The 18,413-nt window shown below is 43.7% G+C and overlaps 1 protein-coding gene across 1 annotated transcript; it reads left to right on the top strand.

The window, feature by feature from the left end:
* Nucleotides 1-3,269: 3,269 nt before the first annotated feature.
* On the top strand, nucleotides 3,270-17,522 carry LOC104045504 (calcium release-activated calcium channel protein 1). Its single transcript, XM_064466160.1, has 2 exons — nucleotides 3,270-3,581; nucleotides 14,362-17,522. Exons 1-2 carry the CDS (start codon nucleotides 3,468-3,470, stop codon nucleotides 14,926-14,928), a joined length of 681 nt encoding a protein of 226 aa, XP_064322230.1. The 5' UTR covers nucleotides 3,270-3,467; the 3' UTR covers nucleotides 14,929-17,522.
* The last annotated feature ends 891 nt before the right edge of the window (nucleotides 17,523-18,413 follow it).

Below are 18,413 nucleotides of genomic sequence, written 5' to 3'. Positions count from 1 at the left end.
ATTTCGCATTAATCAGCCGGAACTCGGCAAACCTATTCTTTTTCAGTCCTCCTACAGAAAATACAGAAGTACATTTTTAGCAGAAAAAAAAAAAAATTATGAGTATCCTTGTGACGGTGTGCAGATTTTTCAGGGCTTTCTGGAAAGAAACTTGGACTTCTGCCACCTGCTCCGATTGTGTTCATGCATAAATGATCCAGAGAATGGGCTGACATTACCTCTAATTAAGGGTAATAACAGCCTGCTGCTGAAAGAGCCAGTTCCCTTTCTCTCACATCTTATGTCCCTCATTTCTCCTGCATTAGGTCTAGTGTTCATGCGGCCACAGGGTAAGTCAGTTCGGTGACCTGATCCAGCAGAAAACTCAGCCATCAGGAAAAATAAAATGTTTTTTTTTCACTAGGTCAATTCACTGAAGCTCTGGTGGGTGTAACCTCCAGGATGGAGAGTGGGGTGAGATGAAGGAAGAGTGCAGGACTACACCCTTTTGGTGGCCTTCTGCAATTGCACTGATCAGAGGTAACATCAAACCACATCTCTGAGCTCCAGCATGATTTCAGAACAACTCCCTGAAGCATTTCTAAGAGTTAATTAAGCATGACTGACTCTTTTTGTTTCAGCAAACTCTAGAGTGCCAGTACAGAGGTGTGTAATAATGAGTAATTAGAGTTGGAAAGAAAAGAATTTATCCTGTTTAGTTTGTACCTCAGAAGGGAGCTGTAAAATGGAACGTAAAGAGGAAAAAGTGTCCACTGCTACAGTCCTAATGTTTTAGCTGCAGAAGAGGCTTGGTCCTTGATTTATGTTTTCCTGTTTGACAAACCGTTTTTTTGTTTCTGATAGGAAAGGAGATGATGCTTATTTCAAAGCTGCAACGCTGGGGCTTGGAAGCTTAAAATTACACATGGGTTGGGTTTGGAAAAGTGGATGTGATGTGATGAGATGAGATTTTACTGATTTGGAATGAAATATGAACTCAACATCAGCGTGCAACATTGTTATATCTTTCAAAGCCTTTCCCAATAAACAGGAATAGGAGTGATGGACAGAAGAATAGAGAAAGAGTGAGCTCAAAGAGTCTATTTGAATACAATTATTTAGAAAGACACTGGAAGTCCTCTCAGCTGTATGTCTCTTGCAGGGTTTTTGGTTTTTTTTTTGTTTGTTTGTTTGGTTTTTTTAAGAAATCTGATTTTAGGGAACAGGTCAAGACGTAGGTACTATTTGTGCAGTAGTACTCACCCATGATGTTACAGGGCGACTGTAATTTTGCACAGAAATGAGAAGAAATAGTGAACAATCAATCTTGATTAAGTACATGTACATAAGCATTTTTCATAGCTTATGAGCAGCAATGCAAAATATTGTTAAATGTATGATTCCACAAAAACTACATGACAGAGGCTTGTTGGCTTGAGATGTGGAGGAAATTTTACATGACTGTTTTGTGATGGTTACCATTTCTCCCAAGTAAAATGTGGTAATGAAATCACAATATGGTGGTTACTCATTCCTTTGCAATGTGGTGCTAGGCTTGGCCTAAGGCATCAGTGGAAGACAGAAAATGCCGTGATGAGGTCTTCCAGGGTTTTTTTTATTTTTAAAGGATTAAAGAACACTGAGTAGAATTCCCTAATGCTAATTTATGCTGGACTTTTGCTCAAACAGATCTTATACAGTAGTACTGTCACCCATAAAAGAGAAGGTGGCAAACACTCCATGGAGTCATTTACGCAACAGCAAAGGCTTATGGAAAGACTAAGTCAAGCTCATTCTTCTACAGAGGTGTTTTAATGCCTGTAGATAAAAATCTAACCAAACGTTATTACAAGAAGATGGATTATTTCCTGAGAAGGGAATGAGATCAAATCTACGTGGTAAGAAAGGGTAGTTTCAGGGAATGCCTCTGAAGACTTCAAATCGTTAAGAGTTTTTTTCTTGGATGCTTCAACTGTGTCTTTTAAAAAAGAATGCCATGTAAATGAAAAGCAGTAAGTGACCTGTGTTGGTATAGATTGTCATCACCTTTACTATTCATAAGTAAATGAACGACCTCGACCTTGCAAATCAGAGAAAGGTGTGAAGAGAAGAACAAAGCAAAAACGTTTAAGACACTGTGATGCATTTTTTTTCTACTTGTAGATAAGGTGGAAAATGCAATAGAAAATCACCAATGCTTTTGATTTTTAATGGGACCGGCATTGCAGTGAGTCAGCTTGTATGTGACCATCCATGTGCCTGTAAATAGTTTGAAGTATCCTTTTAATAATACTGGACAATCGTATTTTTCTTACTAGAAACTGATAGCAAGAGGTTTATTTCTTACACATCCCTGAATTATCCAGACCCACAAGTTTGACATGGCACAAGCACTGTGTTAAGTCTCACCTTTTCAGAAATCATCTTCATAACTGCACCATGTCTTTGCTATGGTGTTCTGCCGTATGCCTCATCTTCCCCTCTGTAAAACACGGAAAAAGTATGGTTTAAAGTTTTTGTATGAACGTGGTAATAAAAAATCTTTCATTGCTGGTGCATGTATCTGTTGAAATGTTCTGCTTAATCAACTTCATCAACTCCTTGCTGCTAAAAAACAAGTTTATCAGGAGCTCTGGGCATATAAAATGGTTATGAAAACCTTAACGGTGTGATAGGTGCATCAGGGTGCACCTTGTGGAAGCAAGGGTGGGCGCTCAAAGTGGTTTAGATCCTCAGGACAGATGTAAATGTTTAAGCTCTTTAGGAGGGGAAGCTAATGAACGAAATAGCTGAGAAATGGCTTTGTGGTTGTGTTCTGAGGGAAGGCAGCCGCGGAGCGGGGATGGAGCAGGGGGACGCCCCATCCCTTTCTGCCCTGAGCGGAGGGGACAGCTCTAGGCGGCGGGGCACCCACCGCCGGGCACGGCCGTACAAACTGACGGAGAAACGGCCCGTTGCCGTCAGCTGCGCTTCGGCCAGAGGCTGCTCGCCCGTCCCGCTGCCGCCGCCACCCGGAGGCCGCGCCCGGGCCCCAGCCGGGCCTTGCCACCGACCTGCTGAGGAGGCGGCGGGGCAGGGCTGGGCCGCATCGCACCTCCCTCAGGGGGCGGTGGCGAGGCCGCCGCACCGCCCTCAGCAGAGTCTCCCTCTCCACAGCGGCGGCGGCGGGAAGCGGCCTCTGAGGCGCGACGCCCGCCCTCCCCTCAGGCTCCCTCGAGGGCTGCCGGGAAGCGCCCGCGGGGGAGCGGGGCTGGGGGCCGGGCCGGGCCGCCCAGGAAGGCGGTGGCGGGGCGGTGCCCGGCGGGCGGCGGCGCGCAGGCTCGCAGCGCCGCGGCGGTAGGCGCGTCCCCAGCACCGGCAGGAGCCGCCGCCGGGCGCCATGGGGTGTTAACGCAGCTGGTGCCCTCGCTCTGCCGCCGGAAGGAGCCGCCGTTCCCGCCGTGTGCTTCCCGCTCCCGCTCTGTTCCTCCGCCCGCCGCCCGGAGCCCATGAGCCTGAACGAGCACTCGATGCAGGCGCTGTCCTGGCGGAAGCTCTACCTGAGCCGCGCCAAGCTGAAAGCCTCCAGCCGAACCTCCGCGCTGCTCTCCGGCTTCGCCATGGTGAGCGCCCGGCCCGGCGGGGAGGGGGCCCTGGCGGGCGGCCCGCGGCCTCCCCGGCAGCAGGGAGCGGGGTGCGCGGAGCGGTGCCGCTGCTTCTCCTTTTTCTGACGGCGGAACTCGCTGCCTCCCCTCAGGCCGGTGGCTGCTGGGGGGAGGGGGGCGAGGGCAGCTCCTGAGGCGGCGTGTGGCACGGCGGGAAGCGGGACGGGCTCTTCCCCAGAGCGCCTGGCCCGCCCCGGCCCTCCGGGCAGCCGGGGTCAGTGCACCCGGGCCGGAGGGGGAGGAGGAGGAGGCGCGGGGGCCGCCTCGGGAGAGGACGGGTAGAGCCCGGCGGATCGCACCGGTAGCTCGCTTTCTGTGGAGCGCTCTCATGCCCTAAGTCGATGCCGTTAAAAGCAGCCTCACGGCTTTTATCTCCGCCAAATAGCGCCGATACCTCGTGCAGGGTTTTTCTTGCCCGTCGCTCATTTTTCCCGCGGAGGGTGCTCGGCGTGCCAAAGCCCACCCTTGGCGGCACGGTGGGGTGCCGAGCGCGGAGGTCAGCACGGGGGCTTTCGGTGCTTCGCTTCGCGCCGTGGTGTCGAGGGCGCTGCGCGGAGGGTCCCGCGGCGCTGGGCGAGCGGATGCACAGGCAGGTGTTGCGCTGGAGCTATTTTTACATAAATTAAGAAAAGCAACTGATTAAAGTTGATGCTGTCCCCCCCGACTCGTTACATCCATCGTTAGTCATCCGCAGTTTCCATGTTCTTTTTAAGGAAGTCTTGTGTGCTGCCTAGTTTAGAGTTTTGTGCGTGACCGAGAAGCGTCTGTTTCGTTAGTATGTTTTTTGCTTTCGGGTTTGATGTAGAAACATCGCTCAGTAATCCTGATTAGCTCAAATGAAAGCTGTATATACATTGAAATATGGTCATTTACAAGCTTCGGCGTATGTCCAGTCCTCCAGCGTACCAAGCTGCTAACTCTGTAGTCGGTCCCTTTATTCATCCGTGTTAAATATGCTTCATAGTTGCAAATACCGGATTGTACAGCTCTGATATGTTTTGGTTTGACTTTTGCCCCGCTTTTAACAAGATATTCTCAGCCGTAAAACACATTCCTCATAAGAACCGTTGTTGTAATTAGGGGATGCTGTTGGAAAACATAGCAGCCACCCTGCAGCACCCTTCTGACGGTCAAATAAATGTCACTGTCCTCCTTCAATGGCTAAAAACAGACTACAGCTCTTCAGGGGTGGTTGTGGGCTGCTAGTCGTTTGACTGACAGGAGGCTGTGTTGGTGCAGCGGCGTGTTTGAGTTGTTCTCCTTGGGTAACATGCATCGGGCTGGTAGCTCATGCTCCGCTGCTGCTAATGAGTTTTCCTTATTGTGCGCCTGTTCTCCTGTGTCAGAGCGGTTTGTCGGGGTGGTTTCTTCAGTCAGGCTTTTACACTCTGGGAGAGAACGTGGAAGAAAAGCTGTACGTTGGCTTTTGCAAACTTTCATCTAAGTGAGGTTGCATCTGCATTGATAAAAATACTGTTATTTGAAAGTCATACTTAAATCCCTTTGGCTTTTCCCTAAATATAAGCTATGTGGACTCTCAGAATCCCGTAGATGTATGAGGTGAGCCTTCGTCCACTTATTGATTCTGTAGAAGAGTTCTAGCAGTTCAGTGTTCTGCAGTTGAGAACTGCTGCTTTTGAATTTGTGTTGTTTAGGGTATTTCAGGAAAAAGCCACTTTGTTCCAAGTAACAGAGTCTCTAGTTGCCAGGAATGTTGCATGTGAATATTCGTCGTATTTTAATTTTCTGGAAGTTACCCCTCAAAAAATTCCACTTTTTTTCTTCCTTTAACAAGATCATGCTGGAAATGATCTTCTAGCCACATTGGTTTTGCTATGACAGATAGTCCTCTAGCAGACTTCCTAATCTATTTTCAGAAGAGCTGACTTAACTTTCAAGTATTTTTAGATTTCTTTTGAGTAACTTTGCTTATCTTGTAAAGTTGTCCTTTTGCCTTGAAAAGCAGGGCCTTCTTTCTGCTGTCACGCCTATGCATTGTTTGCTAAATTCAGCAGATTCTTTGGCACCTGGTATTTGAACAAAATGCCGCTAAAGTGCCATCTGGTCTTGGATTTAAAGCTTACAACAGCAATTAAGCATCATTGTTCCTCTGTTTTCCTACTGACACTAGGAAGAAAGAGCCTGAATGACACATCCAGGACCACCCAGCAAATTGATGGGAACTGTCCGGAGTGGAATGTGCTTGTTTCCATGCCAGCCCTTGCTCCTTAATTAAACAGTATTTGCATCCTCTAGTATGAGCTAAGTTTATCCCTGCTAAACTGTTCCTTTATTTTGGACTAATTTTGTGAATAGATGCAGCCGTTTTGCAAAGTTCATTCCCTCAAGACTAGTTACACATACCCCAGTTAAATGACGCGTGCTAAAGCCAAGAGATTGCTTCGATCAGTCATGTGGAAAGGGTGAAATGCGCAGCCAGGTTTCAAACTCAGAAGTGTTATGCTTCCACAGAGAAGACTGATTAAAAACCTGCTTTACAATTAGTTTTGTGTTAGAGCTACACATGGTTTGCCACTGTGTGTTAGCTGTGGAAGCAGTTGTGGGGTCTAGTGATTGCAAACTGATGACAAAGCTAAGCTTCCGAGGGTAAACCTGAGCATTTACTTTGTGCAGGTTTCCACAGTTGCTATCATCTGGTGCCATACATCTAAGAGGAAGTCTATGAAGCTTATAATCTTGCACTTAATGTGTTTTTCCAATGTATGGCACCAGCAAGTAATATCAATCCCCCAAATTGTTAGAGGTAAAGAAAGAAATTAAAGGGTACGTGTAGTCTGTGAAAGAACAGTGGGTTCCGTCCATGTGCCAGTGGAGGCATCGAGTATTTCTCACTTCTGTGTAATATCCCAGATATTGATGTGTGATTTCCCCCCACACACCTGTCTTTATTTCTTAATCCGTTTTATTTCAATGCTGGAAATATTTTGCGGATTGTATCCAATGTTGCAAGCACTAGCTCATCCACACCTACAGTAGCAGTATCAAGAGCTCCCATGTAGACGGGCTGCTGGTAGGTTATTTTTGTTTGAACAGTTAAGTTGACTTGTTAGCATAATTTTGTCACCAGGGATGCATCACACAGTAGCATGACGACATTTTGGTATCAGAGCTGCAAATACAGGGAAGTTGTCAGATCCCAACAATCATCAAACTAGAAAACTGAAACATTGCCTCCCATCAATTAACAGCTCTGTGAAAATACCTGAGCCGAAATTAGGGATCTAAATTATATGACGCCTGTGGTTGACTTCATCACATTGAGGATTTGGAGGACATTAGCTACCAGAGAGCATGCTTTCCTTGTAAATACCTTTGATGTTTCAAGCTGGCTAGGCAGTTGTCTAGATGGTAATATATACACTTCGAATATTGAATATCGTCAAAGAACTGTCAACTCTTGCTTTTGAAATACAGCCAATACGGTCTTCTGAAGACAGCTTCAGTCATGTTTTGTAAAAGTCTGACTGTGCTGATAAATATTTATGAAACTGACTTCCATGATAACAGTTGATGTTGAAGTAATGCTAGGAGGACTCGGGCCCTGCTGCTGTCAGTGCCATACTCATACTCTAGAAATTGTTTTATCCATATTTAACGGATTGCTGATAGGATAACACACAACAACTGCATTTTGTAACCTGTAGAAAAGTGTTACAGGCCTAATTTCATGGCTTCTGCCACCACTTACCTTTCATATCGCAATTGCACTTACAGGTTAGCATTGTGCTCTGAAGAATCTTCCCCCATGTAAAATGTTTCTTCTATTCCAGTCATGAAAGCAACATTTTGTTGCTCCTTTTCAAGGTTGTAGACGAGCAAGGCAGGCAGTGCAGAGTACTTGGGGCCCTTAACCATTCTGTCTTACAGCAGCTGTGAGTAGCTGCTTGTGGCTGCTGTAGTTTGGAGGATGTAAACATGGTTACAGAATGTATTTAGCTAAAATCAGGCGCCTAGTGGAGAAGCGGTGAGGGGTTTACATTAGCTGTGGCTCTGCCCATTTTGAAACTGTCTATCCATGGCATGCTGAATTCAATCGTGACTCGCAGCTGTGTGTTAATGCTAGTATTTGATACCACGAAAGATAGTATGGCAGCTACAGTGCAAGCTCCCAGCCCGTGTTGTACTCCTGCTGACCAGAGCTCAGTCATCTTTGCAGGGAAGGAGGGGAGAGGAAGGCATCTACAAATAGCTCATAGATGGTACAGATTTACTTGAGATAAGGCCTTTTATTTCCTTTTCTCTACAGCAGTGGCTACTGATTCTGAAAAAGATGTAAGCCTGTGATTAAGTCAGAAAGCTTGCAGATATGTTCTTCGCTGCTGTGGTTATGACACATGGTAACAAAGACCGGTTGCCTTTTTTTGTGTGTTACAAGTCTTGAGTGTCGATGTGACCTGCTACACGGGTGGCTCTTACTACAGTTCTTCCTTTTGTTTTCCTTCTGATTATCTGTAATGTTTTATCTTCCCTGGATACTTCTTATTTCGGAAACCCCTATCTTAAAACAGGAATTTAATTTGATGCTTGCATTATGCTGCAATTGAAACCAACCTAAGTAAAGCCAACATACTATTTAGTAGCTTGTAGAACTGGGGAATATTGCTAAAATTTGAAGCAAGTCATTAATTTCTGTCCTGCTGCTGTGGTAGAAATGAACAGGTGACAGACCGGGACAGTTGCTTATCCTGCATTCTAGTAGCAATGTGGGCTTCATTTACAGCTATGTATGTGACTGGTTCTTTATGTTAATTGTTAATGCTGGTGAAAATTATTCTATTAGAGTATCACAGCTCACTTCTTGTGAAGTGATGGAGTCAACATGGATAGAAACCTTCAGAGCATTCAGGATTTTGATTTTCGTTTAAAAGCAGGAGCTTTTCTTAAGCCACTCTGGTCTAATAAGACACAGAAATATTATACAAAAGTAAGTGAAATGAACTTCTTTCAGGATATTAAACATGAAATAAAAATGTGGATTCTTCTAGAGGGCAAGTTGTTACATTTCTTGTAGTGTGGTAGCATTCAGGCTGCTGTGACGCTGAAATCCAGGGCTGTCAGAAGCCCTAACAGGATTGTGTGCCCAAATTAAGTTATCTTTGAAAGTGCCTGAATGCCCACCTTCTTTAGGATTATGAGAACTCCACTCCTGCATCCTAATATCACAAGAGTCCTTTAATTCTGTCAAGCTGTATTTCAGATTTACATCTTTGTCAAGGTCTGTAATAAATCTGGCAGTCATATCTGTAGGATGATCTGAAGTTAAAGTTAGCTCTTCTTTGAGCCAGGGATTAGACCAGATGACCTCTTGAGGTGTCTTCCAACCTATGTTATTCTGTGGTTATGCAGCAAGGGAAGATGCTTGCTGCATGGTAGAAATCATGCAGCAAGTGTTCAAAGCTTTGAAAGTGGTGAAGGAGAAGGTGCTGAAACATGTTGTATTGGATACTGTGCAGACATCAGTGATGGTACCTGCCCTGAGGGGCCTGTCTTCTGAATCAGTGTAGAAACCTCATAGAGGACACAGGAAGACATCTTCCTGCCTGGAATATCAGCATGTACCTACAAGTTCAGACATTGTATGGATTTGGATCGTAGCAGATGAGCTCACCTGGGCTCTGTTTTTGCAAGTGTTACCTTATAAGAGCAGTTGTGATCTGTGCATTTTGAAATCGCAGCATGAGCAAAGGAGAGAAGAACTCCTGATTCTTTGCTTCAGTGTTTGGAAACAGGCACAGAGCCTCATAATGAAAAATGGAGCTTTTTGTTATAGGTGCCTGGCTCAGGCTTGGCCCAGGAAGTAAAGAACAGAGACTTGCAACTGAAAAGAGTTGGCAGTTTTTCCTGCTAGTTTACATGAAAGGTTTCCCAAATTAGCTTCCTTGACAGTTTGAGGAGACAGAAAACATGAACTGATTTTTCACTTATGGGTCAAGCTGGAGTTACTCTGCCAGGCGTGAACACAAGGAGGCTTTGCTGTGCCCCCTGGAGACTTTCCATCAACTTCAGTGGACTTTGAAATCCTTCAGGCATTCTGTATCCTACAGCCCCCCCAAAAGTCTCCATTTGAAGTGAGTTCTGAAGTATCTGTTCATTATGAATGAATGGGAGAGAAGTGTTTTCTTGCTTCCTCCCCTCCTGCTTTTAGGGTGTTTCTAACACCAGTGTCAGTTACAGCTGCAACTTAGTACGTTTTCTCTTGCTTATGGGTGTCTCTGTCCAGCTAGTTAGCTTCAGAAGAATCTTTTCCTGTCTTGTCTGTGAACCCATGAAAAACCCTTGTCTTTTGGTTCTTATGCACATACCCTCATCAAACTCCCTTGCTGGACAACTTGTGGTCTGCAAAGAGTTGTCAGCGTGTTATGGAGCTGCACTCATCCTTTGGAGGGCTGAGCCTATAAAGCTGGGATCCCTTCAGCATCAGTAGAAGTATTTTTCCAGCTGCTGTAGTCTCCCAAGGAGGTAATTTGTGATACTTTCCCTCAAAGCAGGCAGATGTTGTCTCCCTTTTAGCATTTCTGTTATTAACTTTGGTGTAGGATCTTTCCTGGCCCAGCAGCAGATGCAGCTACTATTCTTCCCTTTGGTTCCAGCTATGGAGAGGAGATCGTGTTGCTTGTTGGAATGATAGCCAGGTATGACTCAAACAACTTCAAGTGTCATTCCTAACGCCAGGCTCCCTTGGTGTTTAGCATCAGGGCTGTACTGGCATGGAAACTACTGTAGGAGGGACTGAATTGGGAAGAGACGCTGAAACTGGCCCAGGCATGCACTACCCCAGTGGGATGTCCTGGTCTTTTCCAGGAGTCCCGTTTGGGAGCTTGCCCGTGGCGCTTTGTGGTACGTGGACTCCCTCCAGCAGCTTTCAGCCACGTGAAAGGTGTACACTGCCCTGCTTCTGCCCTATTCACACCTTGTTAGCATCCCAATCTGTTAATAACTGGCAGTGTGGATGACTGCTCCGCTGCCTGACTGTTTTGTGTGTGTTAGAAGACTAGTACTAAGGCAAGCTTTCAAGTGATGTTGATGCTACCCACAATTATTCTTATAGAGAGAGTACACTTGGAATTACAGTAAGTAATTTCATGGTGTGATTTGAGCTGAAGGAAGTTACACCCTTCCTGCTTGTAGGGTAAATTGTGACAAGTTTTAAGTAACAGCTGCAGCCTTGCTGGATTTCAGAAAACTCTTCTTCTGAGACATAATTTGGGGCCTACATACCCGGCAGGCTTCCTGTGCAAAGCAGGTCTGTGTTAATGTATTTGTCAGCCATATAGACTGAAGCCTTGCTTGTGTAGCTCAAACTCAGGTTTAAGCTATCCCATCAGTGTATAATGGTTGTAAGTACTCCTGGGGTCACTCTTTTAGGGAAACACCCAGCAATGTTAGATGAAGTCTTTTTAACCCAGGAAAACTAGGATTCCTGGCCTGGGCGTTTCCTTTTAATAGTTGCCCTTATGATTCTGTCAGTGGTTATCTAGGCACAGAGCTATCTGAACGCTTTTTAAATTAAGCTGTTTTCTTGTATGATGATATTGTGATCACGCATATAATTATAGCCAAATCAGAAATAGGTACATTTAGATTACATTTAATTATTTAGTTGTTTTTTTTAAGCTCTGGTTACTCTAAGAAGAGGAAGAAAATATTTCTTGATGCTCTGTTGAAATGGGAAGAGTAGCTCCGGGACAACTGGTATGATAGAATTAAGAGTCTGAACTTCAAAATCAGATGCTTGAAATCATTATTACATGGAGACTGATTAATGGAAATATAAAATGTCTCCAACATTTGGTGAATTAAATACATCAATTCCTAGAAGGAAACAAAGTCTTCATCTTATGAAGCTCTTTAGTGTCATGGTTATGTTAATATAATAAGTACTAGAATTAAGGATTAAAATGTCTTGCTGTGCTGGATGGTTTTTAGTCTAGACATATACCAGAAAATTTACAAGAAAAACTTTGATAAGTATGAAAATGAATCCTCTGTGGTGAAGCATTGCAGTTCTGTGAAAAACACAGGAAGCCTACCATCCCACGAGTACATTGGGACTTAACAAGCAATTCTGCAGAAAAGACCAGACGACCATATGTTTATCCTCTCAAATGTGAAGTTTCCCACAGTTGAGAAATGGTATTTTTAAATCTTCGAGCAAGAATTGTATATGCATTAATATTTCTTTTTGAGTTTCTTGCAACAGTTGGAAGCTGTTTGCTAGTTGTCTGGGTGGTTAGGCTTATGACGATAAAAGCTTTTAATAAAGGAATTAAAATATTGGCAAATGGCCTTGAATGCCTGTTGAAACATGTCTGAGCAAAACACTCGGTTGACTTAATATATTTGGTGCATTAGCAGTTAAGAGTTTTGGTGTCCTGGAACATGCTGGTTCTGGGAGCATAAGAAGATGGGATCTTGGACTAGGTGTCGCTTGGCTCAGGTCTTGCAAAACAGTGATGTTTAAATGTTCTTACTGGTTTTGCAGCTGTCTTTGGGTCCTAGCTTCTGTGTCTCCCTGCATCCATATTGCCCACGCTTAATGAAATTTTCTTCATATCAGCCTGATGAGAATTGAGGTGTTCGAAATATATGCTATAGGCTGAGTACTGTCTAAACCATTAATAAAGGCATGTGGTAATGGGCTAAACTTGTATCAGTGGGACTCAAAAGAGGTGATTTGTTTCAGGCACTGTTGTATGAACTGGTTTCATGGTCTTTTTGAGGGCAAGCTGGTATGTTCCAGGCGAGCTAGGCTCATAGTTCAGTGCTACCAAGGAATCTGAGGTCCTGGTACAACTGCTTCCTCCTCAGTTACACGGGCTTGTGCCAGCTTTGCTGTTCATCAGAGGCACTGCAGAAACAGCTCAGCTCACTAAGCTAGCAGAAGATCACGACTTCCTAACCCGGTTAGCTTTTGCTGGGCTAGCAAGTTGAGTTGTTTCAACAAAGGATCAAGAGTGCCAAGGTGTGGAAAGGGCTGGTGTGGATTGGTCTGAACTCTGCTGAATGGTGGCCTCTGCATCTCCCTTATATAGTGTACATGTGTTTATATTCAAGATTGCTGTTAGATTTTTTTTCTCTGCATTTCAAACATTTTGTCTGTTTAATGAGATCTTTCGAGAAAGAGCACTAAACATAGAGACGTTGCATTATTCCCTCTTTGGAACTGTGCTTTGTCTGAAAGGCAAATTTATCAGGAAAGATTATTTTTCAAGAGGGCTGCCAGGATTAATGTCACTCATCAATTGCACATGCATAAAACCACCTGACAGTTTAAAACCTGTTAAAAGGCATTCTAGTTAATTTTCTTTATCAAAAGTATTTGAGCTGGGTTTATGAATTTCCTAGTGCTGTTATTTAATGCTAATTTCTGCTCCTTAAGCACAGACATGCTTGGAGATATAAGTTTATAAAAGGGCTTGGCTGTGCACAGTAGTGGAGGACTGGACCTTGGAGCATCTTCATGAGATAGCGCTGCTCGCCCAGAGAGGAGGCTAGTCAGAACTTCCAGAGTAAGAGTAGCTAGTGATGTCTGGAGCACTCTATTATCTCATCTGGGAAACTATTATTTGTCTTTCCTCCAGTCTCTAACAGTCCTGTTTGGCTGCCATGGCCATTGTGGATGACTTTCCTGTTTAGAATCTGTGTTCTTGAGTCTGCTTAAATACTTTGAGTGAAAGACTATAGCTGAGAGCCCCATGGAAAGGTGATCTTTCTAATGAAAGGCTCCTGCTCTTCAGAACTTAAATATCCAATGAGAAAGGACCACCAAGACTGTGCCAGGCAGTCCGCTGCCTTCACAGGCTTTCATGTTATAGATACTTACTTCAAAAGATCCACATATATGTGGGAGACAGAACATTTCCTAATACCCAGCAAAATTTATAACCTATAGTGAAAGATCAAAAGCTGCCTCTACAGTATAACACAGGAAAGAAGAGATGTTTCACTTTAAGAGTCCAAGTATGTTGATAACAAAGTTCAGCTGTTTTGCTGGGGTGAGCTGGAGGTGGCAAGGAGGTTGTGCTCGTAATAGCTTTTGTGCGTACTGATGGTTTGCTCTACAACAGAACAGTAAGTAGGGAAATGATGGCCTTTGCTTGATAGCTCAGACCTAAATTGGGTAACAAAGCTGGGGAAGGGTCTGGAGGACGTGTCTTATGAGGAGCAGCTGATGGAGGTGGGGGTGTTTAGCCTGGAGAAGAGGAGACTGAGGGGAGACCTTATCGCTCTCTACAGTGACCTAAAAGGAGGCTGTAGTGGGTTGGGGGTTGGTGTCTTCTCCCAAGTAACAAGTGGTAGGACAAAAGGAAATGGCCTCAAGCTGCGTCAGGGGAGGTTTAGATTGGATATTAGGAAAAATTTCTTCACTGAAAGCATGGTCAGGCATTGGAACAGGCTGCCCAGAGAGGTGGTGGAGTCACCATCCCTGGGGGTGTTCAAAAACTGTGTAGGTGTGGCACTCTGGGGCACGGTTTGGGAGGCCTGGGGGTGTTGGGTTGATGGTTGCACTTGATGATCCTAGAGGTCTTTTCCAAGAGTCTGTGATTCTAAATTTGGACCTAATGAAGAGGGTACAGATTGCCATGAAGAGAAATTTAAATGCATACTGTTTTAGTTCGGATCAGATCTTCTGGAAACAGGATTTAAACTTAAAATAATATATAGTCAGATAATATGTAACCTAGGTAATTGCATATCTCTGTTCTTTCCTTTTCAGGTGGCTATGGTAGAAGTTCAGCTAGACTCAGACCACGACTACCCTCAAGGTCTTTTGATAGCCTTCAGTGCCTGTACTACCGTCCTTGTTGCAGTTCACCTTTTTGCACTCATGATAAGTACCTGCATTCTTCCCAATATCGAGGCTGTTAGCAATGTGCATAATCTCAACTCTGTAAAGGAATCTCCTCATGAGCGTATGCATCGGCACATTGAGCTTGCGTGGGCATTTTCAACTGTCATTGGGACTTTGCTCTTTCTTGCAGAGGTGGTGCTACTGTGTTGGGTGAAGTTTCTTCCTTTAAAGAAGAAACCTGATAACACACCCCAGAGCAACAGCTCTACCATCACATCAGGACAGGCAGCAGCCATCGCATCAACGTCTATTATGGTTCCCTTTGGATTGATTTTCATTGTGTTTGCAGTCCACTTCTACAGGTCACTGGTGAGCCATAAAACAGACAGGCAGTTTCAAGAACTGAATGAACTTGCTGAATTTGCACGGCTCCAGGATCAGCTGGATCACAGAGGTGATGCTATCTCCTCAGCTGTCACCCATTTTGCATAAACCTGTACTTAAAGAAAATAAACCCACTCTTCTGCTTCTGCCCTGTTAGGTTGATTCCCCTGTGAATGAACTGGTCGAACTGTTGATTACTGTTTAAAGAGAGATTATAAATGTTGTTCTAACCCTTTAGAGAGAGAAAAAATGTTGTTCCTTTTCATAAAAATTTTAGCTGATGTCTGACGGAATGGATGGGGGGGTATGCTTGCACTGCGCATGCATCCCTCCTCTTGTGAGCATTTGTCTAGATTGCTTCTTGTTAATGCTGAATGGTGGCTGTATAAATACATGGAAAATAACCTTGTAAATGTGGGTATTTGTTAGGGATGGATAGAGAAGCTTTTTTTTTTTCCTCTCTTTATTTGATGTTGGCATTTACTAGAAGATACTGCTTGTCCAATCCATATTGCACGGCATGATACAAATTACTTGGGGTATGCAGCAATTAGCACTTGGTTTCAGTGCTAGCGCTGTTCTCTCTAGAAAGCCTGACAGACGGTAGAAATGAAAGCTTTCCCACCACTTTCCCCAGTATGTTTTGCTGCCAAGTAATTATTACTTTACTGATTCCTTCAGCACCTTTTCCTGTGGCAGTTACACATTTTATAACTCGCTAAACGCCCATGACTAGCCTTAATGTGATGTGGTGTGGCCACATGAGTAGGAATGAGACTCTTCTTTGGAAGAAAAATAAAAGCAATAACTGTTTTTTAAAGTTCTCATGAGCTGGCAAATATTCTCTGGAGAGATAGATTTGCCTGTTTCCCATTTAGGAATCTTTTTTTAAAAAGAAACTAGATGGAAATTATCACTGGATAATTTTTTTGCTTGAAAATCAGAACCACTGCTGTATTTTTTCCAAGCCAAAGTAGTAATTACTTTGTAATTTTATATATAAAAAGAATATTTTTAATAAGTCCTCATATAAAAGCAGCAAAAGGTAGTTTCACTGCGTTGAATTCCCAAGTAATTAGCTATGTCTTGGTCTTCCTTGTTTAGAAAAAGTCTTCTCCTTGCTGAAGTGTTGTATATAATAACTTGTTTTGCTTCCAAAGGATCTGGAAGACTGCTTTTCTTTATGTAGGTTTATTTACAAAAGTAGGTTATTTGTAATTAATATTGCTTCTTGCTTTCAGACATACGTCTGTGACGTTGAGGCTACTGTGTCGGGGTGTTTTTTATTTCCGCTTTAAGCAAAAACTTCCATTTGGTCTCTTAGATAAGAAGTTTGTCCCAGAAGGATTGCAGCAGTTGTCCTGGGCTGCTTCAGTAGTTCTAGCTATGTCTAGAAGTGGAATTTTTTTGAATGCAGCTCTTCTGTGGAGCGGCTTCGGGCTTTAATGGGTAAAAGCTGTTTTTTGAATGCAAACTGAGACAGTTTCAAGTCTAATGGAACAAAACTTGACCTCCGTACTGTAGCTAACACTGTGGAATAGAAATCTGGGGTTTTGAAATTGGGCAGGAATGAAAGTGACAGTGCAGTGGGGCTGTACCTGACTGAGCCTGAACATGGTCTCTTACACCCAGCCTCCATCTCAGGTCAGCCCGACATCTTTACAAACTGTAGGATGTGCCCACAGAGTGAGGGTGGCAGGGTGTGTTTACTACTGAAGCAGCCTCATGAAGCAAATGGGCTGATTTCTCATGTCAGCACCACAGCAGTGGAAAGTGTTGACAAGGTCACCCACTGTGTGCTTGTATTCTGAAAAATAACCATTAAAAAACCGCTGGGCTTTTTTTTTTCAGCAGTATTCTTGGTTTACAAGCAGAAAACAGCTTTCCACTTGCCATTTTCACAAGTCCTTCTGGCATACAAAGGCCAAACTGGGTTTTCTCTAGCTCTGCCATTACATTATGCTTCAAGTATATTCTGTTACTGATGTAAATCTGCTGATGGTGAGGATTGTGATTACAGTCCTGCAGGTGTTCATTCACAGAGCACTGGAAGGATTATGTTAGTAAAGGCATTAATGAAGCAGCATTCCAAAACATGAAATCTTGGTAGTAGGCACAAAATGTATTTTCCCATCCTTTACTGGAATCCTAGTCCTGCCTTGGGGAAAAAAAAGACTCTTAAAAACCCTCAGTAAAGCAGGAAATATATTTCCCAACTTTATTTTGTAGAACTAATTGCTGTCCTGGATAAGTAGCTGACATTTCTCTTTATTTTGTGGATCTTTTACAAAGTGACAGAGAAGTGTGGGGTTTTTTTGTTTTAAGAAGCTGGTGGGACAACATAATTTTTAACTTTCTCAATCTGGTTGGTTCTGAGCTAATGGCGTTGTTATTACAGCTGCTTTTCTGACTATTTTCTGCACTTTAAGCCATGATATCAAGTATGTTTCTCTCATTTTCCAGCTGTGGAAATGGTTGTGAAAGTTACACCTTGGGCACAGTCTTGTAACTGTGTGCCAGCGGCAGTAACCAGACCCAAACACATGGATCTAAATGTTAAGAGTGCACTTAGATTTTGGTTTTTATCCCTTATTTATACTAATGGTCTAACGCATTTACCTCAAGCATTTTAAACATTGGTTATTGTATATTCCTTATTTAGATATAAAATACTTCAATGAAATAAAATATACTAAATTATTGCTGATTATTTGTTATCTAGAGGCCTAAAATATGCTTATTTTCTCTGTATCCCTGATCTCTTCAGTTACATTGTGCTAATCCTAACTGTCTATTTCTGAGGATCTCTTAAATATATCCAGTTACTAATTTCAGTCATAATACAAAGATAAAATTTCCTGTTCATGCAGGCAGGTATAAAGAATTTAACATAGTTGACATGCTTTTCCTCCTGTCAGCACTGCTTAAATCTTGGCACTAAGCATGTTGTGGTGTTGTCATCTCTGAGTGCTTAAATAGAAATGTAGGTTATCTTTCAGCCTAGAAGACAGGAAGAGTCAAGGGACCAAATGAACTGTAAATGAGAGGCAATACTCGGAAGCACAGTATCAATCAGGTGAACTAAGGCCCTGCTGTCCCACAGTTTGTGTTTCACCAGCCAGCTGCAGGGCCACCTTCCCTCGGTCTTGCGGGTGACGCTCAGCAGCGCCTCGCGGATCAGGAGTGCTGCAGCTCTGCACATGGTCCTTGTCTCGGGTAGAAGCGGAGCAGCCAGTGCCGTGCCGTTACGTGCCCGGGGTCCAGCGCGTGGGCTGGCCAAGGAGCAGAGCCGGGACAAGATCTGGTGCTCTGCATTCCCGGCACTAGGGAGGAGAGCCAGTGTCATGTTATGGAAAATGCACAGAGGGAGCAAGTAAAGTTGCATTAACAAAAATACTAGTTGAAACATGATCTGTTATAGCTTCAAAAGCCATCTTGGGTCGCAGGTATGTATGGGGCTGCATTTGGGGGGTGTGGAAGGGGGCAATTATTTGACTATATTTTTCTAGGGCTTTTATAGCATATAATAACTTGCTTCTTCTCTAAGGCAATGTGAAAGACCTTGAAACCAAGAGGAGCACGCTTACTTTACA

The sequence above is a fragment of the Phalacrocorax carbo genome, chromosome 15 (genome assembly GCF_963921805.1).
Source record: "Phalacrocorax carbo chromosome 15, bPhaCar2.1, whole genome shotgun sequence".
Classification (NCBI taxonomy): Eukaryota; Metazoa; Chordata; class Aves; order Suliformes; family Phalacrocoracidae; genus Phalacrocorax; species Phalacrocorax carbo.
Note: the sequence above shows the minus strand (reverse complement) of the source record. Positions and strands in the feature narration are given on the sequence as shown.

Coding starts and splice junctions, on each gene's coding strand:
- LOC104045504 (XM_064466160.1), top strand. CDS start 3,468: ATGAGCCTGAACGAGCACTCGATGCAGGCGCTGTCCTGGCGGAAGCTC. Junction 3,582..14,361: donor TGCTCTCCGGCTTCGCCATG/GTGAGCGCCCGG, acceptor TTTCCTTTTCAG/GTGGCTATGGTAGAAGTTCA.